Source organism: Vulpes vulpes, chromosome 2 (assembly GCF_048418805.1).
Source record: "Vulpes vulpes isolate BD-2025 chromosome 2, VulVul3, whole genome shotgun sequence".
In the NCBI taxonomy this organism is placed as follows: domain Eukaryota; kingdom Metazoa; phylum Chordata; class Mammalia; order Carnivora; family Canidae; genus Vulpes; species Vulpes vulpes.
The window spans coordinates 138,048-162,908 of record NC_132781.1 but is presented as its reverse complement, the minus strand read 5'-3'; the positions used below and the strand labels follow the sequence as shown (position 1 = coordinate 162,908).

Sequence of the window (24,861 nt, the reverse complement as noted above, 5' to 3'; positions counted from 1 at the left end):
CACTTTTCCTCTTCCTGGAAAACCAGGGATGTTTACGTGTTCCCTGTCTTCCCTCGGGTGACGTGGGCTCGCTGCGTCGTGTTACACGCACACGTTCACTCCCTGCTGTTGTGTGCACTTGATGCTGAGCGTGTCCACGTCTGCCTCTGCCTCCTACGCGCCTCGCTGGGCCCGCCCCAGCCTGCGTCCTGTGTTTCTGCCTCAAGAACCCCCGTCTGCAGCTCCTCGTGATGCCGCTGGCAGTGAACGTTTTCTGGTTTTATTTGCAAGTTACTTTCGAGGATATGGGGTTCTAGGCAGACGTTTTACTTCGGGACCTAAACATCTTCCGACTTGTGTTCCTGTTGAGACGTGGCCTGTGAACCTGGAGTCCGAGGCGGTCGGGTTTTCACCGCCTCCTTTGAGGATCGTCTCTGAGGAGTCTCAACATTTCTACCCGTCGAGTGGGTCCAGTGGGTCACATACTCCTCTGTCCTACCAGGAATTTCTTAAACTTGAAGATGTGGCTTTGTTTTCATTTGTTCTGAAAAATTCTTGGCCGCCCTCCCCGAAGGCCGGCCACGTCCCACGTTCCTCCGTGCCTCAGTGGTTCTGACTTGTCCTCCACTTGCCGGCTTCCTCCTAGCGTGTTTCTGCCAAATTCACGGCTGGGGTTCTTATTTTTGGTTTTCGTATTTTTTCAGATGCGGCTTTCTGTTTGGTCTGTCGTGCAGCTGCCAGCCCCTTGCCCTCCTGGGTGCGGTGCTGCGGTCTTCCCGCACACTTCTGGTCTCCTCGTGGGGTGTCTGGTTTCTAAGCCCGCGGGTGGGCCTTCTCATTTGCTTATTCGTTGTCTGGACGCTGCATTTGAGACGTTGCGTGTGCAAGTGACTGCGGCGGCAGATGAGCTTGGCTGCAGGGCTCTGCGGGCGGGTGGTAGCGATCCGGAGCCGCCCTGACCCACATCCGCCCCGGGGGCTCTGGCCTGCCCGCAGCAGGTGCACCCTCCACCTGGGGGAGCCTTCCGGGCTTGTCAGGCGCAAGCCCTCGTCGGGACCAAGCTTCGGGTCTTGTGGCGGCTGGATTCTGGGGACGGCATGCTCAGGTCCTCTGGCGGTCGGTCCGCCCGGGTGCTGAGGCGGTGCACGCCCGGTGCCGGACTCCCCCCTGGGAGTGGAGGCAGTGGGCATCCCACCTGCCGCATGCAGAAGGGCCTCGGGGTCCAGGTGGGGAGGTGCCGCCGCCAGAGAGGTGGCAGCGGAGAAATGGGGCGCGTGGCTCCCAGTGCAAGTAGCCGTCAGCCGCTGTGTCCCAGACGGCAGCGGGAGGGTGGGGTTGTCCCCAGGCCCGGAGGACGGCCGGGAGGGAGGGGCAGACGTGGGCCGCTCAGGCTCCGTGAGGAATGGCAGGGAGCGGCTTGCGCAGCAGGTCTGGAGGCAGGAGGTCAGGGTGCCAGCGACCCAGGCCTGGTTTGCTGAGGGACCTTCCACTCTTCGCACAGCAGAGGGCGGCCACCTCATGTCTGTTGCCCTGAAGGCACTCGGGGCATCGTGGGGACTCAGTCTCACGGCCTACGTGCTTCTGAGGTCCCACCTGGTAATACCTTCACGTGGGGTATTCAGGGGGCTTTGTGTGGAGCGGGGGGCACAGGGGTTCAGCCTGGAGCATGAACGCTTGGCCTGAGATGCTCATTAGATCCCAGAGGAGATGGACCTAGAGCCTGGAACCCCAGGGAAGCCCCAGAGGGTGGTGTGTGAGCCCTGGAGGCCAGCACGGGAGTGGCTGTGGACAAGAAGGGGCCCCTGGGGGGGCTGTGGGGTGTCCCTCTGTTAGGACAGGGAGCAGAGGGGACACAGGGCCTGCGTGGTGTGAGCCACGGGGTCATGTGGGTGGAGGACACGGAGGTCACTTGGTCCCGAACAGGCAGGGAGCTGTGGGGAGAAGCCTGCGGGGGGAGGGGGCTGGACCCTTGTGGGCGACAGGGACCTGGACGGGGTGGGTGGGGGAGCCGCTCTCCCTGAGGACAAGGAAGAGGTCACGGGCGGCGGGGCCCCCGGGGCGACAGTGGCGTGCAGGAGCCTGTGTCGTGGGGACCCTTGCTGGTTGGCCCCCTGCTGTCCCTGGCGGCAACGGCATGGAGGGGGACGTGCGTCCACGTGTGTCCAGGGGCCGCGCCTGATTCCGAGCCGGTCGTCCTTCCTTGGGTCGGGGTGGAGCCTGCCCTCGCTGTGCCCGCCGCGGGCGGGGGTCGGGGCGCGCCCGGCTCTGGTCCTCAGGGCCCTCCCGCCGGCTGGGGAAGGTGTGCAGGTCCGTGGGCGCTCGAGCTCGCCGCAGGCCCGCCGCCGGCACCGTGTGCTTCCCTTGCAGCCACCCCTTCGGCGTGAAGCTGCTGGCGCTCTGTAAGGAGGAGACCAGGAAGTCCAAGGATGTGCAGAAGCTGCGGTCGGGCGTCGCCGTGTAAGTTCAGGCGGGACACACCGTGGCTTACGGTCGGCACCGGGCCTGTCGGGGGGACCTGGGCCGCGGCGTCGGGCAGCCGGGGTGGGTGCTGACTGCCGGCCGCTCCCGCCTGTCGCCCGCAGGTTCTGTGGGATGGTGCAGTTCCCGGGGGACGTGAGGAGGAAGGTTCTCCTGCAGTTGTGCCTCCTGCTGTGCCACCCGTTCCCCGTGGTGAGTGTGCGGCCGCCCCGGGTGGGGGGTGGGGTGGGGGTCACACTGGGCCGGGCGGGTGCCTGAGCCACCAGAGGCCGGTTCTGCTGGCTGAGGGCATCCTCGGGCTCCTGCCGCCGAGCTTCACCCGGGCGGGCGTCCTCCGGCTCGGGCTGCCCTGCCTGCCGGCCGCACCCTGCACTGGGGCCTGGAGCTCGGCGGGCAGCTCTGCGGGCAGCGCGGGGTGGCCTGGCTTCTCCCCGTGAGGCGGCCATGGGGCACCCGGCCAGGTGGGGTCGGACCCCAGGCCCGCTCCCCGAGCAGCTTGTGCAGCGGGTGTGAGCAGTGTCAGGTGCCCCTCCTGGCCCCGCCCCGCCAGGCCCCGCCACTGACCCGCCCTGCCCTGCCCAGATCCGGAAGAGCACGGCGAGCCAGGTGTACGAGATGCTGCTCACCTACGGGGACGTGCTGCCTGACGGCGTCCTGGAGGAGGTCATGGCTGTGCTGGGCGCCACGGCCTGGTGAGTGCGAGGGCCCTTCCCGCCTTCCCCGGGATTGCAGAACCCCGCCCCTGCCCGCCCTAGCCCCACCCCAGCCCCCAGCTCCCAGCCCTACCCCCGCTCGAGCCCCCACCCCTGTCCCCCGTCCCCGTCCCCACCCCCGCCCGAGGACCTGCAGCGCCCACCCACAGGTGCCCACAGGTGCCCGCTCGTACCCGAGGGCTGGGCGGGCGCCTCCCGTCCGGCTGGGGAGACATGCAGGGGTGGTGTCCTGGCCACTACCAGTTCACTTCGGTGGACTCTGCGCCGGGGGCTCTGGGAGCTGCAGGGTCGTGGGGTTGCGGCCTGGGAGGTGGTTGAGCCTCCGTGGGGACACACCTGGCGCCGAGGCCTCCAAGGGCAGAGGGCGTGCAGCGCTGGACCCCCCGCAGGTGCCAGGCACCAGGCTCTGGGAGGCGGCCCGTGGACCTCGGTTCGGCCGTGGTGGAAAGGCCCGCGTGGCCACGTCCACACATCAAAGTGAACGAGGGGTCCCCGAGGTGGAGACCCGGCTCCTTCCCGTCTTGGGGGTCCCTCAAGGCCGGGACGGCCCCAGGGCCAGGACAGCGTGGCCCGAGCTCAGTGTCACAGACACACGGGCACCCAGCGCTGCTCCTCCCACCTCGTTCTTCTGTTGGAAAAAGTTCCAAGTGATTTTAAGATGCTGGTATTTTTTTTTATTCTGAAATGAAATTTAATCTTTATTTTTAGTGAAAATGATAAACAGCTTTCCAAGTACAGTAGAACTTTAAAACCCGCCCGCCCACCTCCCTGGGTCGCCGCCTCCAGTTTCCCGAGGAGGAGCAGGGCCTGCAGCACCCACCGCGGGGGCTCGCCCCGTGCTCTCCCCCTGGACTCCTAAGCCGGGCTCCTGGGGTCTGCACCCCGGCAGCCTGAGCACGGAGCTTGCGGGAGGCTGGACGCACACGCCGAGGGCCCCATGGCTGAAGCTGCTCCTCCCCCCCACCCAGGGACGCGGAGCTCCCAGTCGTGAGAGCCCAGCGGAACCGCCTGTGTGACCTCCTCGGCGTGCCCCGACCGCAGCTGGTCCCTAAGGTAACCGCAGGCCTCGGCCACGCTAGGACCCCGGGCCCCCCTTGCGCAGCTCCCCCGGGCGCTCATCCTGAGCTGGCGTCTGGGGCGCTGTGGTCCTCGCGGCCCCTCGCAGGCTGCTTGGGCTCCCGCGTCCCTCGTGCAGGAGGCAGCACCCGGTGTCCCATGGGCACGACAGCCAGGACAGGCTCTCTGCCTGGGGGGTGGCCGTCCCGCGCTGTCGGCCCTCAGTGGAGCTGGTGGTGGCTGAGCTCGCTCCTCCCCCCTGACCTGGTTTTCACTGTCACCGTCTCCCTGGACAGTCGCCCCAGGGTCCCAGGTGCCTGGTGAGGTCACCCTTCCATGGCGTTGCTGCGTGTGGTGCAACTGGAGCTGAGGCCACGGTGGTTTCCCTGCCTCTGCTCCGGGGTGGTGGCCACGTCCACCCTTCTCTCGGGCCCGCGGGTGACACGGGGGTTGGCGGGCCAAGGGCAGCGATGGCTCCAGGTGAGCGTGCTGCTAACCTGTCGTCAGTCCCGCACGGGGGGATGAAGGTGGGGAGCGGAGGACGGGGGACTGTGGCAGCCACGGGGTCCTGGGCACCCGTGGCCTGACCCTGTGCTGTGTCCCCCACAGCCTGGCACCGGCTGAGCCCCTGCTGCCCAGGGGGCGGAGGAGACCGACGCTGGTCAGCACACCTGGAGGCGGCCCCAGGCCGGAGGTGGCCCCACCTGAGCAGCAGCTCTTCCTCACGTGTCTGGGGTGTTGGTGCTTTGTCTTCACACCCGTGGGAACCCCGTCCATAAAACCACGTCCTGAGCAGTTCTGTGTCTCCGTGTCTGACGCTGGTGTGTGCGACCGCGGGGTCGCCTGCTGCCCGGCTCCTCGGACCAAGGGCGCCGTGGATTAACGAACGGATTTGCTTGAATCCGTTCAAGCATTCAAACGTGCTTCCCCCCCAAAAGGAGTAGGGAGCTCTCGTTTTAGATGGAGGCCAGCCGGAGAGCCTCGGGTGGCGGGGTCCCACGGACGGCGGGCGGGAGAGTGGGGAGACGGTGCCCGCGGGGCAGCACCTGGGCCTCGGCTGCAGGAAACCAAGCGCTCATGCAGCGAGCGCACCCGGGAACCGCGGGCAGCCGAGACCCACAGGGTCCAACGCCCCCAGGGGGGTCGCAGACTCACGGCACAGGTGTCCCTCAGCAGCGCAGGTGGACGGCTCCTGGTGTGACAGGCACGACCTGCTGGGGACGCCGGGGTGGTCACCACTGTGCAGTCACACTGGCGCACGGGGACCATGTCCCGGTGAGACATGGACCTGCCCCCCGGGGAAGGGCCGGCCCCACTAGGAGGTGGGGCTGCACGTGCCCTCAGGCCACAGGACACCCCCCCCCCGGTGTACCTGGGAGCCCCCCACCCCCCTACCCGGGCGACCCACGCACCTGGGAGCTGCTGCCCGCAGCCTTCAGCTGAAGTGAAGGAAGTCCCGGCCCTCCTGCAGGTTTAGTGACCGCAGGTTGGCCTCGAACTCGCCCCCGGTGAGGTCCTGTGGGAGGAACAGCACGTCCGCTGGGTGCAGCAGGACCTCCCTGCTGAGGGGAGGGGCTGGGATGGGCAGGGGACGCGGCCAGAGGCCGTCCACGGTGAGGGGGGCCTCTCAGGCAGACACTCCCCTCCCTCAGGAGCTAAGGGGAGGAAGCGTCCCCACTGGCGGCTCTGCGTCACCCCTTTGTCCAGGGCACACCGGCCTCCTGCCTGTGCCTCATCCTAGGGCCCCCGTGACACCCCGTCCCCTCTGCAGGGGCCTGACCCCGACTCAGGGATGTCCACGGACCCCGCCCTCCTCTTCCTTGGCCCATCTGTGCTCCGGGACATGCTGCACGGGGATGGGGACACACCACATGGGGACACAGACATAGGGATGAGAACATGCCGCGTGGGAACGGCGACAGATGAGGGGGACAAGGACACAGGAGCACAAATGGAGATGGGGACACGTGGACATGGAGCATGGAGACAAATGGGGACATGCCACACGGGGAAGGGGACACGTCATGGAAATGACCCGGGGACAGATGAGGACAGATGAGAGGGACATGGGGCATGGAGATGGGAACACGAACACAGGTGGGGACACCACATGGGGATGGGATACGGGGATGGGGACATGGACCCAGGGTGGCCGCACGGGGACACAGGACATAGGGGGACACAGGCCGGGGGCACGCTGCTGCTCGGCTTCTTGCTCAATTAAAAGGCGACGGCAGGGTCCCGTGGCCCAGGCGTGTGGAATACGCTGTGAACGTGTGTAAAAGCCGCGGGACACGGGGTCACCGTTGGCCCCAAACCCGCGCACGCCTGGGTTCGCTGCAGCAGAATATGCCAGAAACAGGTGCGGGGCGCCTCTGCGGGGACACGGGCGGGGACGCAGGCCTGTGCTCCGTGGGGGCCTGGGGGAGGGGCTCCCCGGGCAGAGCCGTCGCCCCAACCGCTGCGGGTTGCTGGTGCAGGGGTGAGGCTCCTCCTAGAGCGGCGGCGCCGTCCTGGGCCGAGCCCTGCTCACCGCGGCTTCAGGCCGCTCCTTCCAGAAACCCCGGAGGCTGCAGGCGCACGCGGGGGGCGGGGGGGCCGAGGGGGGGGGGGGGGAGCCGGCGGGACCGGCCACACGATGTCACAGAGGCCCGTGTCTCGCCGGCAGACCCTGCACGTGTGGGGACATGCGGCCGGCAGCGACCCGCAGGGCATGGGGCCCTCGTTCCCGCAGCGCGGCCTCTGGGCAGCGCCCGAGCCAGACACTGAGGGCACGTGGTGGCTCAGGCGGTGGTGACCCGGGGTCGGGGAGTTGGGCTCCCTGCTTGGGGGGGGGGGGGGTCTTGCGGAGACGGCCCCCCCCCGCCCAGCATTTCCCTCCAAGTAGATTTAAAAGTCTAAAAGAACCGTGTCGTGCGTGGGGGTGTGCGGCGCGTATCACGGGGCTGCGCTGACACGGGGTCAGCCCCCGCAGAACCAGACCTCAGGGCGAGTTGGGGCGGGGGTCAGCCTCCTCCCCCCACCCTCGGGGCCCAGCGGCGGCACCAGAACCCAGCTGAGCCGGGCGCACGGGTGATCGTGGCCCTTGTGTGCGTCCAAGCGCAGAGGAGGGAAGCCGCGGGTGGACACGTGTGCACACCCACCCGACGGGGCCGCGTCCAGGACACGCGCAGGACGGACACGCGTGGCCACGTCTGCACATGGAGACCCCGCACCACCGGAGGTCGGGCACACGCAGAGCCTGGCCGCGAGGGCCCGTGGCGCAGAGGGCGGCCGTGACAACGGGGGGGGGGGAGCACGAGACGCTGCGACGGTTGTGGGAATGGGCCGGTTACCCCGCCGCCACCTCCCTGCTGGGCAAATGTGCACGTGGACCCGCACGCAGCTCCCTGTCACCGGGGCCGCAGCCAGCGGTCGCTGCCAAGGACGTCAGCCGGGCACGGGCAGGCCCCGGGGTCCCTGAGCTCAAGGAGTGAGCCCGACGGAGCCACGCACAGCCCAGCGCCCGGGCCCCGTGACCCCAAGGGAAGGGGGAAGCCGGGGGGGCTCCTCACGGCAGCCCCTCGGCTCAGCTGCAGCGTCTGCCGGGCCGCACGTCGCAAGTTCCCGAAAAGCGTTTTTATGGAAATGCAGCCTCTGTCCGCGGGCACCGCGCGCCCCAACACCCCGGGCGCCCCGCGAGGCCACAGCCCCTCCCTCCAGCCCAGCACGCAGGAGGCCGCACCACAGGCGGAGCCTGGGCAGTGACTTGACCCCGGCCGCGGGCACGTACCAGCTTCACGCAGATGACGAAGGGCGGCCGGGCGGCTCGGAAGTGCAGGATCGGGACCCGCGGCTTGGGTGTCTCCTGAGGGGAGAGGGGCGCTGGGTGCGGGCCTGCGCCGACGGCCCCCAGCTCCCAGGGGCCCGGGGTCACCCCTGCCGGGCAGGGTCCATCCCGGGGGGGGGGTTCTGGGCAACCCCGTGGGGCCGAGGCCACCGGGCGGGCGCACACCTTGGAGTCCTCGTAGCAGTAGAAGCCCTTCCTGATCTTGTTCTCGTCCACGTCACAGAAGGCCACCACCTGGGGGAGGAGCGGAGGGCGGGAGCTGGGGGGGAGGGGGGCAGGGGAGAGGGTGGGGGGACGGGTGGGGGGGCAGGGGAGGGGGGGACGGGGTGGGGGGCAGGGCAGGGGGACGGGGTGGGGGGGCAGGGGAGAGGGCGGGGGACGGGGGGGCAGGGGAGAGGGCGGGGAGATGGGGTGGGGGGCAGGGCAGAGGGCCGGGGGGGGGGGGGGGACGGGGTGGGGGGCAGGGCAGAGGGCGGGGGGATGGGGTGGGGGGCAGGGGAGAGGGCGGGGAGACGGGGTTGGGGGGCAGAGGGCAGGGGGACGGGGTGGGAGGGCAGGGCAGGGGGAACGGGGTGGGGGGACAGGGGAGAGGGCGGGGGGACGGGGGGACCCACCTTGCGCCGCGCCCCCGCAGAGAGGCTGCGGTACAGCCGGCGCCCCTGGCGGCCCGCGTTCCAGATGGTGAAGGCGGCCCAGTGCGGCAGGACGCGCTCCTCCAGGAACCGGACTCGGTGCGTCCAGATGGTCGTCCTGGGGGAGCAGCGGGGGTGGGGGCCTCTGGCGGCTGCACACGGGGGCCCCCCCCAGCCCCGAGCACCGCGGGGCACGACCCACCTGGGTCATATGGCCTCACCCGCCCCGGGGACGTTCCCACGCCTGACGCAGACCCGGGGACCTGGGGGGACGCAGCTGCTGGTGTCGGGGGTTCGCTGAGCTGCCTTGGGTCCCCGCTGCCGGGTGGGCCCTTCTTGGGGTGTCGGGGAGCCTCTGGGGCTCGGTCCTGGCAGGGCACCTGAGCTCCGTGGACGCAGGGCGCAGGTGGTCTGAGCACGTCGGGGCTGCCGAGGAGCACTGCCCGGTGGGGGGCCCTGCACTTCCAGTCCTCGCGGCCAGGCCCACGCCGCCGGGCAACAGCCACGACGGGGGACAAGGCAGGGGATGCGGGAGGGTGCGCGGGAGGGCACGGGGCGCTGAAGGGTACGCGAAGGGCACAAGGGCCTTGAGCTGGCAGGGCACAGGTGCTCCCGCCGCGGCCTCCTGTCCCCCCGCAGCTCCACCAGCGCGTCCCCCCTCCTCCAGCAGCCGGGGCTCCTCGCGGTGAGACGCAGACCCGAGGGCGCGGCCGCCACCAGCTGCGTGGACGGCCCGACCCCAGGAGCCCAGGGGGCCGCCGGGCCCACGCAGGCTGCGCCCAAGTCACTGACGTAGCCTTGGCTCTGGACACCCCTGCAGTTTAGAAGCAGCCCCAGGGCGCTCCCGCCGTCCTCCCCCGTCCTCCCCCGTCCTGCCCGTGCCCCCTGCGCTCCTCCGGCGGGAGGCGTCCCCCCACATCTCCTCACGTGCCGGGGCAGCAGCGGCCTCCACGGGGGCTCCCGGGCCAGGACGGGGGTGGCCGTGGCAACGCTCCAGAGACGCGCCACCTGAGGTCGCACGGGCAGGGCCACCGCAAGGCGCAGCAGAGGCGCAGCGTCCAGGGAGGAGGCGCCGGTACACAAGGGCCTCAGGCAGGTGCCGCCCGCGGTGGAGGCACCAAGCACCAGGTCAGGGCAAGGAGGGGGCCTCCGTCCGCGTGGCCAGGGTGACCCATCGCGGGCGCCGCCGTGCTGAGGGCCGTGGGGTCGGAGCAGGAGTCTGGGCGCACGGGCAGGCCCATCCCCGCGGCGCAGTCACCCCCGCTGCGGAAGCCGCGTGACATTTGCGGTCACAGCCCCTCACCCAGGGCCAGCGGGGGGCACAGGAGCCCCACAGGCCGCAGCCCGTGGGCAGCAGGGACCCCCTCGGGGCCCAGGCGCTCCGTCACCGCCGCCACTCGCGAGCTGCCGGGTCACGGAGGGGGTCACGGGCCAGCGCTCGGGGAACCGCCCACCCCGGAGCCGCGTGAGCGTGGAGGCGGCTGCAGGAGTTAGGGCCCACGTCGTCGTGTGAGGTTGCTGTTGACGCCCTTCCCTGCCATGGGGACGCCGTCCTGGGTCCTGGGCACCCGCCCGGCGTGTGTGGCCCACGGTTCCCGTTCACGCAGCCGCCGGTGCCCCCACTGTCCGCATCTGCCTCCCGGGCCTCCCGGCGTTTCTGAGCCGAGGCTTCGGGTCCTGGTGAAGCCGCCGCCTCCGTTCGCCAATGGTCAGGGGTGTCCCGTGCTCGAGCGGGGCTGTGAGGTCGTGGGGTCCCCGTAGGACCGTCGCCCCCGGCCGCCCCCAGGCTGCTCCTTCCATCAGCAGCCTTCGCCGACTTTGTTAAAAATCCGCCTCCTGCACCGCGTCCCGCGTGTCCCCGGCCTCCCGGTCTCCGGGCTCACGGCCACGCCTGGCCTTTTGCTCCTGTCAAGGTTCTTGGGTCCATCCTGGCTCCTCTAATTTTCCACGTGAATCTTAGAATCCGGTAGTTTCCGCAGAGACGCCGGCAGGTCGTGTACCGGGACCAACGCCCAGCGCTTTGGGGAGGGCGATCTCAGGTCGCCGAGGCCTCGGCCCACGACGGTGGCGTCCCTCCACCCCTGTGACGGGTTTCCTTGAATTTCTTGTAGTTTGCAGAGGACACACACCCCCGTGTTTTATTTTTGACGCCATCATACGTGGTTCTGTGTCTCCCAGTTCAAGTGTGTCGACTGGGGGCTTCAGTGAATTCCACAAATTTTGACAATTTCATTAAAATACATTTTTTTTCCTGATTTCCTTTGTGATTTTTTTCCCCGGATTGCTTATTTTCCAAATATTTTGCATTTTTGCGACGTGTTGATGATCTCTGTTTTAATCCCACGTGGTTAGAAAACACACCGTGGAGGATTCCAGTCCTTGGAAACGTACCCGGAGTTGGTTCGTCTCGCACCAGGACGCATCCCGCAGGCAAGTGGGCCACACGCGCGGCCCCGGGTGGCGGGCGGCTCCAGGCCTCCCCCTGGGACCCTCCCACGTGGGGTCCGTCTGTCCCCGTCCGTGCAGTTCTGGTCGTGCCCAGACACCGTGAGATACACGCACGCGGCCGCAGCCGCCTCCTGGACGTGACCCTGACCCCACGGCGCAAACCACCCCGAGTCCAGCCCCGAACCACGATGCTGCACTCAAGCTGTCGTGGGAAAGTTCAGATTCAGCAGAAAAACCCAAAACCAAGTTCCCCCGCCGGAAGCCAGGAACGAAGCTGAACTTCAACTCCCGACAAGACCCACGCAGACGTCCACGGGCCTCCCGTCAGTCGGGCCCCACAGGGCCCTCTGTGCTCAGCACAGCACGGGACGCGCTGCTGCACCGGTGACGGTCAACCAGCCCTTCCTGCGGCTCCCACGTCAGCCAGCGGCGCCCGGGGCAGGCGGGTCGCGGGGACATGGGGCGCAGGTGGAGAGGAGCAGAGGCAGCGGACGGGCCACGAACCCAGAGGGACGCGGGAGGCGAGGTCACCCCGGGGACCCCTGTCCACAGGCCCCGACGCCTCCTCCCACGAAGGCCACCCGCCCCGCGACGCTCCCAGACGTCCTGCCCCGAGGTGGGACCTGCCCCACCGACCCCGGGGCCCGGGCCCTGCGCCTCGCCGCCCCCGCACGTGTCTGGAGCCCTGGGGCTACGTACTCGAGGACGGAGTGCGTGGCCGCGTCCGGGTGGTAGCGGTAGAGGACTAGGCTCCGGTCCACGCGCACGACCCCGCCGCCCTTCCGCAGGTGGTTGTAGAAGAGCAGCAGGTCCTCGGGCACACCCTGCAGGGACAGTGGCGGGGACAGCAGCAGCGTCAGCCGCACCAGCGACTCCGCTCACAGCCCGAGACGCCGAGTCCCGCTCCCCACCTGTGCGCTGACCCAGGCCTGGACGTGGGCGCCACGGCCGGCCTCGCGCGAGCTTCCAGCGCACGTGCGGGTGTCCCAGGGCGACAGCCCCCAGCATCGCCCTCCAACCCGAGACACGGCGCTCGCTGCCCGCGGGGTGCCCGCCTTCTCCTGGGTCCCTGGTCCCTGGGTGGGGCCCGCCCCCGCGGCCGGTCGGGGTTGGCAGCCAGACGCCGGGTCCGCTGCCTCGACGCTCCTAGCGCCAGTGAGCGGAGGCGTCAGGGCGGGGCTCGCGGCCCCGCTGCCTGCACATCCGGCTGCCGGGCGGGCCGGCTCCCTGCCCAGGACCTCGGGACCTGCTCTCAAGCCAGTCCAGTCCGTAGTAGGGAAGACCCAGGAGGACGAGATAAAATCACGCGAGAAGCGAGGATCCTATTACCAGGTCCTCAAGGGAGCGTGTGTTTGAATAAAAACTTGATAAAAGACATGGAAAAAAAGGCACGAAAATGAGCAAGAAAGGGAAATCCTATACTGAGAACCGTAAAAGCCGGAGAGAAGACTGAGCCCCAGGTCGGGGCGCACCGGCCGCTGCGTCCGTGTCCCAGAGTCACGCAGGCGGGCCCCACGCCCTGAGCCGCCCAGCGGCGAGCGACCCCGTGGGCCGGTTCGGTTCTCCCAACAGAGACAAGTCCCCGGAGCCGCCGGCCGAGGGACCGTGCACCCGGCCCCGAGGCAGGAGGGTTTTCGGGACGCTCAGGCCGAGACCAGGAGCCCAGGGCCAGGGACCCGGTCCTGAGCGCGTGTCCTCCCCATGGCAGTGGAAACCAGGAGGGGACGCGGGGGAAGCGAGGGAGGGTCCCGCTGTGCGCGGCCCTGGGAGCCATGGGGGGGAGGGCGTTTAAGGGGAGAAATCCAGAACCTTCCATCCGGGGGTGGGTGCAGCTCGCGGCGGGCAACGGGGACGGACCGGGTTGGAGGCCGCAGCCCCTGCCCGTCCTCAGGAGAGGGGACCCGGCAAGGGGAGGGGACGAGGCGCCCGCGCGGCCCCTGACGGAGCGGTGACACCCCAAGCTCCGCTCACCCAGCCCCGGACGGGGACAAAGCACCCGGGCCCTCGAGACACCGGCCCATCAGCACGAAGCGTGCAAACCCTCGGCCACGGCGGAACCGCAGACATGGGGACGCTCGGCCGCGGGGGGGCGGCCTCCCTAGTGGGAGAGGGAACCGCCCGTGGGAACATCTGCGCGGCCTGCACCCCCCAGCTCCTGGGGCGCCGGCGCTCCCCTGCACCCCACCCCGACCTCCCCTGCCCCCCCGACCTCCCCGACCTCCCCACCTGCCCTGCCCCCCCCATCTCGGGGCACCTGCCCTCCACTCCCAGCCCTGGGGGCACCTTCCTTCTTCACGGGGCCCACGGACAATCCCCGGGGACCAGGCCCCCAGTCCGTGCCCACCCTAGGGTGTCGGCGTCCCCTCGGAGCACAGCCCCTGAGTGTCATCAGCTGGGGACGGCACCAAGGACCAGGGAGCACTTCCCGCCCCTGGGGTGGTCCTGGGGTCCCGGGGGGTCCCTGACCCATGAGGGGACGGATGAGCTTCCCTGCGGCAGGTGCCGCCTCTCCAGGAAGAATCACTCTGAGCTACCAGGCCTGATGCTCGGGCGCTGAGGCTCAGCTGTGACTTAGGTCGGGTCAGGCCTTTCCGTCCCGGGACCCCGGGACCTCGGGACCTCACGACCGTTTCTGGGCTCATTCTGGGGAAGGTGCTGGGCTCAGCAGCAGCAGCAACAGAGCACGCGTGCGGCAGCTGTGAGGGATGTGCTGGGGCGCCCGGGCCCGCCCCCGTCGCTCCTGCCTCGGGGCTGCCCCCCGGGAGCCAAGGTCGGGCCCCACGAGGTCAAGTTCTCTGCACTTAGGAACGAGGAGCAGGAACAGGAGCAGAGCGGCTGCCCAACCCCTAGAATCAGGCAGCAGCGCCCCTCCGTGACGGGGTGCCCGGGCTCCCACCCAGCCGGGGCGAGCGCCCGTCCACGAGCTGCGGCCACGCGGTGCCACACACGCTCCCGGCCCGGGCCAACCCCGGGGACACGAGGGCGGGCGGCAGGGCTGCGGGGACCCTGTGGGGCAGCCCCCGTTTGTGTCCCGGTGCAGACGCCGCCGGCCAGGCCCTCGGGCGCCCGTGTGAGAACGGCCCTGGGCCCGGAGGCTGTGTGGGCGGCCGCGGGGGGCGCGTCCACGGTCAACGGGGAAGGCTGATGGCACCAGCTCCCGTCACGGGGACCAGACCCCACGTCCCCAAAGCCAAACTTGAGGGAAGTTTAAGGGAAAACAAGCCGACCCAAAGATTCCCTTTTACTTGACTGTAGGCGCTTTCACGGTCCGGCCGCGGGGGCAGGGAGCGGGGTGAGGCCGGGTCCCCACGTTGGGGCGGACCCCCCAGGTGGGGCCGTGGGCAGGACGGGGCCCGGAGGACGAGCCGGCCCCGTGTGGACAGAGGGCCCGTGAGAGTCAGGCGGGGACGCCCCGGGCACCAGCAGCCCCACGCGGAAATCCCGGGCTGTGCCGGGGCCGCAGGCCGTGGGTGGGTGCCCCGTCCCACCGGCAGGACAGGCGCCGGGAGGCTCCTCAGACGGCCCCCCTGCCCGGAGCCCCGACCCCCGAGGACGGGACCGCGAGGGCCCACGCTTACCTGCCCGCCCTCGTCAAACGGGCCCACGTGGGAGAACCAAGTGCGAGAGCAGAACCAGGTGGGCATGACGACAGTGGGGCCGTGGGAGGTGAACACCTAGGAGCAAGAGACGGGCAAGGTTGGCCTGCAGCCCGCTGCCCGCGGGGGCCCTGCCCACCTGCCGGTCACGTCCGCGTGGGAACAGACGCACACGCTGCTTCGCATCGAGACCAGAGAAACGGACCCGACGTGAAAAGCGGGGATCCCTGGGTGGCGCAGCGGTTTGGCGCCTGCCTTTGGCCCAGGGCGCGATCCTGGAGACCCGGGATCGAATCCCACGTCGGGCTCCCGGTGCATGGAGCCTGCTTCTCCCTCTGCCTGTGTCTCTGCCTCTCTCTCTCTCTCTCTGTGACTATCATAAATAAAAATTTAAAAAAAAAAAAAAAAATTTAAAAAATTTGAAAAGCGCAGACGCGAGGGACGGGGTCCTCGAAGGACGCGAGCCGGGAAGTGACCGAAGAAACCGACGCGACGGATCTGTCCGAGGCCGAAACGGTGGTGTAGACAGAAAAACTCAAACCCACGGCCCCCCGGGAAGGAGCGCCCGGGCGGAGCACGTGGCGGCAAGGCCCCGGGACGTCAGACCCTCAGAGTCATCCCGCGGGGCAGCGCACCCCGACCCCACAGCCTGTCCCGTCACAAAACCACACACCAAGGGCCCTTGTGAAAATACAGAAACCCTGTGAACGAGCCCGTCATCCTGGGGCCACGTTGCGACCAGGGACCCCAGGGTCGCCAGGGACACGGCACCGGTCTCCGGAGGCCGCGTTCGCAGGACAAGGACGGGCCCCACAGACCCGACAAAAGCCCACAGCTCTGCGTGAGCGCACGAGCCCACCGAGGCCCCAAGGGCCCCACCGGGTGGAGGCATCGCCTTCCCGCCGCGCCCTCTGCGCCCCGACCGATGCCGCGCTCGGCAAACCCGAGCCGGGGCCAAAGGGCACCTTGTTCCAGGTCGGGGCGAACAGGGACAACGGGTTCACGGTGCCCGGGGCACGACCCTGCGGGTAGGAGGCCGGAGGGAGGCCTGGGGGTGACAGCCGGGTCCGCGGGGTTTCTCTTCCTTTCTTCTTTTTTAAGATTCTGCTTCTTTGCAAGCAGCTGAGCGAGAGGCAGGCTCCGTCCAGGACCCGGGGTCATGACCTGGGCCGAGGGCAGGTGCCCCTTCCAGGGACTCCTTACAGCGTCAGGCTGGTCTGCCCTCCCGGCCCCACCCCGACCCCGTGGGCACCGGGCAGAGGCCTCGGGGGCGTCTGGCCACGCTTACGTCGGTCCGAGGGCCCAAGACGCCCTTCACCCCGGCCTGTGCGCCCTACAGCTGCGGGGCGCAGGTGGCCAGGGCTCCTGGGTCTGGGGCCGTGCCCCTCCGTCCCGCCCTGGGAGCTGGCGTCCTGCCGAACCTGCTGAGCCTGAGTTGGGTGTGGAGCGCGTGTGGGGACGTCTCGGGTGCTCCCCGCGTGGCCAGGTTGTGCCCTCGGGGGACGGGCTCGGCCTCGGCACCGCCCAGCCCCCTCCTAACGCCCTAAAAGCCGCGTGGGAAGGGCCTTCAGCAACACGAGCGCGTGGGGAAGACGCCGCTTTGACGAGGTCCCCTCCGTTTTCCCTAAACCAAGAGGCGCTTTTCTTTTAAGGAAATACGAACAATGACCCTCCTTAAGCTAGTTCTGGGGAAAAGATAGATTTGGGGTTTGCACAGCAGGGCTGGGACGTTCACGACGACCCCGCCTGGTCCACACCCCGGGTGCAGCGAGCAGGGGGCCGGGAGCCTGGGAGGGGCCCCGGGTCCAGGGGCCGCAGGTCCCCGACGGGACGACAGAGCGACGCGAGTGAGGAAGGCGCGTCTCCTCCGGTCCCGTCAGAAGCAGCCAGTTGTCCCCAAATCCAGGCCACGCGGCCCGTGGCCCTTGGTCTTGCCCCCGACGCCTGTTCCTTCCTCGTCTGAGGCCCGGGATCCCCTCACCTGAGACGCGCCGTTTCTCGGCTTCCAGACTCTGAAGGTGTCACACACCTGAGCACAGAGGACGCCGGTGCCCTCCAGGTGCCAGCGCCCTGACCGTGTGACCGCACGCGAGCGGCGAGGACGTCTCCCCGATTCTCCTGAGGGCCCGTGTGCCGTCCTCTCCGGACTCCGCACCCGAGTCCCCGGCAAACGGTTCACATTAACCCTGGAGCCCGGGGACGGCGACACCCGCGGGTCCCCGAGGCCCCGGACGAGGACCACAGGCGGGGCCAGGCAGGGCATCTGCAGGTGCACGTCCTCGTGGAGCGAAGGCCGTGCCCTCGTGGACCCGTCTCCCTCCAGCTCGGGCGACTCGGACACCTGCTCGGGCCTCTTGCTGCCCCAGGAGCTCCGTGACCACCTGGGTGCCCTGCCCTGGCGCCACCCACCGCGGGGGCAGGTCCTGGCCGCCGCGTCGCCACGCAAGGTACGTGGAGCCGGGAACTGCGGATCAACGTGCTCTTCCTGAAAGGGTGGGCGGGGGAGCGGGCAGCGCCCTCCCGAGCCGTCCAGGGGCAGGGCCTCCTGAGGGAAAACTCCCACCTGCTCCCGCGCGGCCCTCGGGGGCTCCGGGCGCTCAGCCCCCCACCCGCCGGCGGCCGCTGCAGGGGCGCCCGGGACGCAGGCTTTTCTCCAAGAGCCACGTACTAAGGTTTCAGGCCTCTCGGGCCACAGCCGCTCGGTGCGGACACCGTGAACACTCCGGCGGCGGCGGACAATGAAACTTCACCCACAGAGGACGCCGCCGACGGGACGGCCGGGAGCCGGAGTGCCCATCCCGGTCTCTCCGGGGAGGAGGCTTCGGCCGAAACAAGGTCGCGTCTCCGTGACTCAGGCCTGGACCGGCCAGTGGCTCCCCAGCGACGGGCGGGCGGGGTGCAGGGGCCTCCGAGCTCTCCCGGTTCCACATTCCTGCGGGGCCGCGTGCGCGTGTGTGTGAGAGATGGGGGCGTGTGCAGGTCGGAGGGTCAGGAGGGCAGGGGGGGAGGGAGGCAGGTGTGCCCGGGGCAGAGGCGGGGTGGGGCGCGCCTGAGGGAGGGCGGCCCACCTGGCAGGCGCCTGCGGTGACAAGTCCCAGGAGTCCCTGGTCTCACCCGATTCCCTTTTGACTTTGTCTCCTGGTTCTGCTGTGTCCCCTACAAATCAGATAATCGAGTTCCTTCGACCTCGTCGGGAGGAGGCGGCTCCCGGGGGGCTCGGGGTCGCGCGCCCAGCCCGCCCTCCGGAAGACGCAGGAGGCGCACAGGCGTCGGTGGATCCCGGCAGACGCTGCGGCCCCGACGAGGCCAGGATGAGCCTTGGCACAACGAGCTCAGTTTTATTCGGGGGGGAGAAGCCTCGGAGCTAAAAGAGGAAGGATCCGACGACGCTCGCAGGCCTCGGCCTCTCACCAGGAAGCGCCGGGGACGCTTCTCCGAGCAGAACAGCGGAGTCTGTGACTCACTTCCAGATTCCTGTGGCTTATTATCCTCATCTCTAATTTGCTGGAAGACTCTCTGGGCAGATAACAGACGTTCCAGGATCCTGACACTTTAACAGCCACGTGGCAACAAGAAGCAGCTTTGATGTTCAATCCAAACTCCGCGGCTTCTGGGTTTGACGGAGAAGCGGCCGTGAGGAGGTTTCCTGTCCCGGGTGCATCTAGGAACCTGCTCGGAACCACTTCTCCACTCGCGGCTGCGGCCCGCGGACGTGCGGCACGACGCTCCCTTTCAATGAGAAAACGTGGAAAAATAGCGCAGCCCAGTGTGCTCCAGCCGCGTAGGTCTGTGAGCGTCGAGGGCGGGTCAGAATCGGGGAGGGGCTCCACGGTGTCCCGTCACCCCGGTGGCACCGGCCCCGCAGTCCTCGGCAGCCCCGAGCCCGGGCCCAGCTCGGAGGCGGCGGCGCGTTCAGCGGCCGGCACGGCGGCGGCGGACAAGTGGCCCCAGCAACGCGGCCTCCTTCGGCTGAGAGCACGTGACAAAGGACGACCTACGTGAGAGGGCCCCGCCTGGATTATTTCGATGACGCTTACCTGTTAGGTCTCCTTAGCAATCAGGACGCGAATCTCGGGCTGAAACTGTGCCCCCTGCCTCTCCACCACGCCCTCGGCGTCGGCCTACGCGGCCCCCGCGCACCAGACACGCAGGCCGGCCCCGCCCCGCAGCCCACGCTCCGATGCTGGCGCTGAGCGGTTTCCAAGGCCTCGCGGCACCGGGTGGCGCCTGGTCGCGTCGCAGGAGCCTCGGGCCCAGGTCGGGGGACCCGCGGGCCGACGGGAGGCCGGGAGCTTCCACGCCCAAGAGGGACTTTAAGTCCCCAGCTGGGAACGTGACCACACTTTCCGGCTCTCCACTGAGTGTGCTGGGATCTTAGGAGAAACCTGACAGGTGCACACGCGTGTGTCCTGACACTGTGTCCGTGAAACGGCAGCACCTCCCTGACGCGTGGAGCCCACCGGCCGGCCCCCGACGCGGAAGGACCAGAGCGTGGCAGCAGGGACCGCAGGCCTCGTGTGCTGCGGCGGTGGCCACGCTCACGCATCCACGGGCGAGTGTGCAGCAGCCCCTCCGCGGCCCTGCGGCCCGGGATCACGAGGTGTGACGCCTCGAGGCCGCCTGCGCCCTTGGGCAGCTTCACCTGCTGCAGGGGAGGAGGCCGCGTGGGGCCGGGCTCAGGCAGTGCCCCTGACCACGCAGAAGGACGCCCTCTGCTGCGGGGAAGCCACCAGGGGCAGCACGGCCGGTGCCCGGCGGGGGCAGGAGGGAGCGGCACGGCCCCCCGCCCCACGGCCCCGAGCCTGCGGACATCCAGGTGAGGGGTGCGCGGGCCACCCGCCGGCCCCTTCCGACCAGCGTTACAGCAGCAGGAAGGCAGATCAGCTTCTCTGCTCCTCGGCCGCCGGACCCCATAAAAGGCCGTTCGTGGGATCTCCCTTCATTGTCCCAAAATGTGATGAGTCAACCCCAATGCAGACGCACCTACTGCGTGGGGGCGTCCGCGTGGGTGGGGGCAGCGCCTCCCAGGGGGCTCCCTCCCACAGGCCCCAGACGGCCCCCAGCCCCCACCGACACCGCCTCCCCCAGGCCCGGGCGGTGGAGCCCCCGACCCCCCAGCGGGGTACCTGGGTGAGGAGCTGCTCCGGCGCCAGCTGGTTGATCCACCGCGTGTACCGCTCCGTGGAGTCGGGGGGCTCCCTCCTCACCTGACAACCGATGATCTGCGGAACCACAAGCCCGAAGGTCAGCGGCGGCTCCCGCACCCGGGCATGCGCACCCGCCAGCACCGCATCGGATCAGCCTGGGACACCCGCTGGGCCCAGGGGACACGAGGGCGCCAGGCTGAGCAGCACCCCGGAACCGCCCTGGGCCTGGAGCTGTCACGGAGGATGCCCCAAAGGTCACCGCCCGCAAGGTCACTCATCCAGGTGCTGCCAGCGGACGTGAGTGCGGGCGGGGAGTCCCACACGGAGCCCCACGCGGGCGGCCCGGGCGCCCTGACCGCTTCCTACGAGGTCGCCAGTGGAACAGGCGTCCCCGACGACGTGAGGCGGGGAGGGCACTGCGCGGGCTCGGCCTCGGGGCCAACGCGGCCTTTGCAGGCGGTGACCTTGGGGGGCGGTGCTGCGGGTCCCGCCTGCGGCAAGTCCTCGGTCCTCTCGCCTCTTCCCACATAAGGGGTGACGCGGTCCACCTCCAGGTAACAATGTGCCCGCCCTCAGTTTCCACCAGCATCGTCTTTCCCGCAGATCACACGTCACAGAACAGCGGGATCCCCCGCGTGGCCCACAGTCGCCCTGGCAGGACGGTCCCCGGGGGTTCCCAGGGCCACCGGAGGAGAATCGGGCCGCGTACACCCTGCGAAGCTGCGCGCCAACACCCGGCACCACGGCCGACTGGTCCAAGGGCGACACGGCCAGGCCACTGCCACGGGGCCATGTGACCTGCACCGTGGCCATCGGAGGGTGCACGTGACCTGACCTGCTCCTGCAGGGGGACAGACGCGGCCCTTCCCACCGCCCCCCAGCCACACGGGGCCGCACAGGGACGCACGGAGGCACATGGGGGACACATAGGGACTGCATGGGGGTGCACGGAGGATGCACGGGGACGCGGCCTGCATTCGCTGACCGGCCCGGGGGCTGAGAGTCGCAGGAAGCCACGGAAACTAGGATTTTAGGCTGTCGTGTTCTCCCGCTGCGGGCGGCCAAGGGCAGGACCACAGCCCAGGTGGCGCCCCGGGGTCACGGGGTCACGGCCTTCCTGAAGGCTGAGGACAACCGCCCAGGACACGGGTCACAGGAGGCCCGCCCGCTGTGCGTGGGAGCCTGCTGCCTGGGCGCTCGCTCACCGCAGGGTCGCACAGCCGCTCCCACTGCGCCCGCACCCAGCGCCGGGAAACCGGGGAGTCAGACACACCGAGCACATGCCGGCCCCGGGCTGGACACGGACACGCGTGAGCAGGCCGTGCTCAAAGGGCGGGTGCGATGCTCACACGTGCGGGGGCACCGAGGGACGCGTGCTCTTCCCCAACAGCGGCCGCCCGGGGCACACGCACCCAGGACCAGGCGGGTTGGCCCTGCCGCAAGCCCTCGCCCTGGGTTACTGTGGGCAGAGGGTCCCACGGCGGCGGTTACGCCTGGGTGGGACGTGGGTGCACTGAGCACGGGCTGTGTGTGCAGACGGAGACGCCAGGCCCCCTCGGCCCCCTCCTGGAAGAGGCGGCACCTGCCAGGTGCACCCACCTTCCCACGGGGACTCGGTGCCCCCCAGGAAGGGTGCTCACAGGGCACGGCCAGGTCACCACCGAACCCTCCCCCACGGTGCTGCCAGGGCCACGGTGGGGGACCCGTCATGGGAGGCACACGTGCTGCAAGGTGCTCCCGCTGGTCCTGCGGGGCAGCCCCTGCCCTCCCGCGCCCCGCTGCACACCCACCAAGAGCCCCCCAGGGTCCCACCCCGCGCCCGTCCCAGAGCCCCGGCACGAGACACCCGGGACTTCTGCGGTCGGCTGGCAACGGGGGGGCTTGTGGAAGCGTCACCGTGTCACCGCGGCCTTCGCTCCAGATCACGCGGCCTCCCTGTAAACGGCCGCGGACAAGCGTGCGTCCAGCATCATCTCCTTCTTTCCAAACAATCGGCAGCGGACGCAGCCAGCGCCAGCTGCAAGCTAAGACGTCTGTAAGTCAGGCCTCACGGGGACACGAGCCCGGCCCACGCGGCAACCTGCTGCCTTTGCTCTGGGCCAGCGAGACGGACGCAGGAGCCAGGCGGTGTGTGCGGGGACGGGGTGGGGACACCGCGTGAGCCAGGGCCCCGGAGCGCGGGGACGGAGCCCCAGGGGACGTAATCTCGGGGCCCGCAAGACAAACTCTCACCTGCGACTTCATATAGAAAAGTGTGAGCCGACGTTGTTTTCATTACGATTAAGCCACGACGACAGTCGGTGTTTTCCCAACTTCCTTATGCCCCTCGACTTGGCGGCCGGCGCACCTGCGCGCAGAGGACCATCCAGCACACACCTGAGCCCTGTGTCTCCGCGCTGACGACCCGGGGCCACGCGCTTCACCGCCCGCCGCAAGGTGCAGCACCTCGGGCCCGGCCGCCGCGGGCACGCAGCTGCTCGGGGTCCCGGGTCCCGAGCAAGGACAGCTGGCGGGGCCACCCTGGGGCCGGCGGGGTGCTGTCTGCGATGCTGCCGTTGCAGCTGCCGGGCCCAGGGAAGGAAGCTTCTGGAAGCCCAGTCTCTCCGTCCTCCTTTCAGACGTAAACCCAAGTCCCCCCAGACACACTTTCCTTTCTTCTCTCCCCAGCAAGGACACAGCACAGACGACACCCGCAGGCGGGGGGCGGGCAGGCCCAGGGCTGCACACCCTCCTCGCGGGACGACCCGCACCCTCTGCCTCTGGGTCCACCCGTGGGGCCGCAGCTCCTGGCCACGGGCTGCCTTCCCGCGTCGCTCGGCCTGGCTCACGCGGAGCGTCTTGGGTGATGCGGCGGGAAGGGCACTGCCGTGTGAACCGGTCCCCCGAGTCCGGGCCGATGGGGGCGCTCGTGGGGACACTCGCGGGGACGCTGGGGCTGGGCTGCCTGCCGTCGGGGGGGGGGGGCTCCAGTGGCCGCTGCCCTCAGCCCCGACACTAGGCCCCCAGGACACGACCTGGGCCGAGGGGCCGTTGCGAGCCTCCCACGCAGCCCCCTTCCGGAAGCTTCCAGACCAAGGAGCAGAGTAGTCGCTTCTCAAGACGCAGCTGAGGGCCCGATCTGATCGGACTTATTTTATTTCAAGGACACGCTTCCGTGAAAACGTGTAACGTTCAGCGGCCCAAGTGGTTGCGGTTCAGGACCCTGGGCCTTCGGGGCCCAAGGGCAGAGCCGGGGCGCGTGTGGGCGGCCGCCGCCGAGGACGCAGCGGGAAGTCGGTGCTGCGGGCCCACCCCGGCTCCAGGAGCGGCGCCGAGCCCGTCCGCAGGGTCCCACGCGCTCCCTGCAAATCATGCCCCGCGCACGTCGGCCTCCCCGGAGCAGCTCTCCCGAGGGCCGGGGTCACCTGCCGAGCCTGCCCCGGCCTGGGACACGCTGGGGGCAGCCTGGGGAACGTGGGGACCATGTGGGGACGGGGTGGGGACGGGGTGGGGACGGGCGCGGGACTCACACTTGTCGGGTGCCGGGTAGCAGCGTCCAGTTGCAGCCTCACCCTCTGGGGCATCATCACGTCGTCCTGCAGCAAAGGACACAATTTAAACTCATAAAGAGCAAATCCCACAAATGAGAAAGAAAAAGACAGAAAACCCGACAGTGAAGTGGGCAGAGACGCGACAGGAGCCGTTGGTGGGCGGGGAGACGGTGGCCGTCCCCACGAGGGCTCGTGCTCTGCCATCGGCTCCGGCAGGGCGCTCGGCCGAGGACACGCGTCCCGAGACGCGGCACTTTCACCCGTTGGGGCAAAGGTTCGGGTGCAGGTCGTCCGGAGACGCCGGAAACGCTCACGGCAGCCGCATCCCGGGGGACCCAGCTGACGTCCACGGACGCCAGGACGCCGCCTGCGCCTCACGGTCGGCGCCGGTCACCAGTGCGACCCACCTGCGGCGCCCGGACTGTCTCAGCAGCACACGCGATGCCAACACCAGGGGAGCCAGAAACCACATTCCTGAGGTGGAGCAAGGTCAGCCGGACGGGGCCGCGGACTGCGGGGAGCCCCCCCACGGGCAGGGGGGAAACGCACGGGAGGGGACGAAGGTGTGGGAACGGGAGCTGACGTCAAGCGCGGGGCTTCTGGGGCCCTGAGCTCAGAGCCTGGTCGGCCAGCCTGGGGCCCTGAGGGGGACACGGGAGCTGGGGGCCGCGGCAGAGCGGGGGGCACGGATGTCACACCCCAGGTCAGCCCGGTCCCCCTGCAGAACGGGAAGGGCAAGGCAGCGGGGCGGGGACACGGGGCCAATCTCCCTGGAAGGGGAGTGTGGCTCCTGTGTCCGGGGCCTCACGGAGACGTCCACGCGGGTGCCGACCTCCTCCAGCCGTCTGCGCCGGGCTCCACGTGGGGAGCGGAAGCTGCCAGCACCCGGCCACGCGGCGTTTCCAGCAAGGACAGCTGGTCTCCCCGCGGCTGCACCGGCCCGGACCCCGCGCGGCCTACGCCCCGGGTGCCCGACCCCGTCCCCGACCTCCCCACTGAGCGCCGGCCCCGCGGCGTGGGAAGGGGCACCGTGCGCGTCGTGCAGGAGCGGGGCCGGCTCAGGCCCGTGCACTTGGCCCCGGGAAGACGTGTGGGACGACGACGTGTCTACTCCAGGCCGTTGTCGATGACGCCATTCACAGACGTCACGCGTTCGTCCTTGGATGCTCATCGGGACCTTCTGCCCCTGGACACACGGAGCCAATGCCGCCGCCCCTGTCGTGCAGCCGAAGGAACGGGGTGCGCTTCCCCACGATCCCGCAGCAGTTGGCTCCGGGTCGGCCTGAGCACAGGTTAACCGAGGGAACATCAAGGCCGACAGCAAAGCTGCCCAGAACCCCGAGCTCCCGGAACATTCCAGGGCGAGCGCCCACCACCTCCTGAGGCAGGACCGCCGCGGCGTCGGAGGCCCACAGCGCGAGCCCGCGCCTGCACCCACGCTGGCACCCACGCC

The 24,861-nt window shown here is 69.5% G+C and overlaps 2 protein-coding genes across 17 annotated transcripts in view; one reads left to right on the top strand and one right to left on the bottom strand.

Annotated features, from left to right (window-relative positions):
• The window catches only part of TBCD (tubulin folding cofactor D), a 139,438-nt gene extending 134,417 nt beyond the window's left edge, over nt 1-5,021 (top strand). For all 5 annotated transcript variants that reach the window (XM_072745294.1, XM_072745293.1, XM_072745296.1 and 2 more), the window contains 5 exons: nt 2,347-2,436; nt 2,562-2,649; nt 3,040-3,149; nt 4,139-4,223; nt 4,836-5,021. In XM_072745294.1, the coding sequence (XP_072601395.1) occupies nt 2,347-2,436; nt 2,562-2,649; nt 3,040-3,149; nt 4,139-4,223; nt 4,836-4,850 (388 nt within the window). In that variant the 3' untranslated portion in view covers nt 4,851-5,021. The remainder of the gene's footprint in view (nt 1-2,346; nt 2,437-2,561; nt 2,650-3,039; nt 3,150-4,138; nt 4,224-4,835) is intronic.
• B3GNTL1 (UDP-GlcNAc:betaGal beta-1,3-N-acetylglucosaminyltransferase like 1) overlaps nt 3,822-24,861 on the bottom strand; it is a 49,704-nt gene continuing 28,664 nt past the window's right edge. For 2 of the 12 annotated variants that reach the window (XM_072745300.1, XM_072745301.1), the window contains exons 5-13: nt 23,388-23,453; nt 19,858-19,953; nt 14,714-14,809; nt 11,835-11,959; nt 8,670-8,805; nt 8,221-8,289; nt 7,999-8,073; nt 5,639-5,742; nt 3,822-5,437 (exon numbers count right to left, since the gene is read on the bottom strand). In XM_072745300.1, the coding sequence (XP_072601401.1) occupies nt 5,662-5,742; nt 7,999-8,073; nt 8,221-8,289; nt 8,670-8,805; nt 11,835-11,959; nt 14,714-14,809; nt 19,858-19,953; nt 23,388-23,453 (744 nt within the window). In that variant the 3' untranslated portion in view covers nt 3,822-5,437; nt 5,639-5,661. Of the gene's footprint in view, nt 5,438-5,638; nt 5,743-7,998; nt 8,074-8,220; nt 8,290-8,669; nt 8,806-10,618; nt 11,338-11,834; nt 11,960-14,713; nt 14,810-14,905; nt 15,105-15,696; nt 15,990-16,760; nt 17,664-17,799; nt 17,888-17,995; nt 18,096-18,142; nt 18,461-19,857; nt 19,954-21,774; nt 21,903-22,110; nt 22,646-23,387; nt 23,454-24,861 lie in introns of those variants that run through there. The other 10 variants (XM_072745305.1, XM_072745315.1, XM_072745302.1 and 7 more) reach the window with 10 other exon arrangements.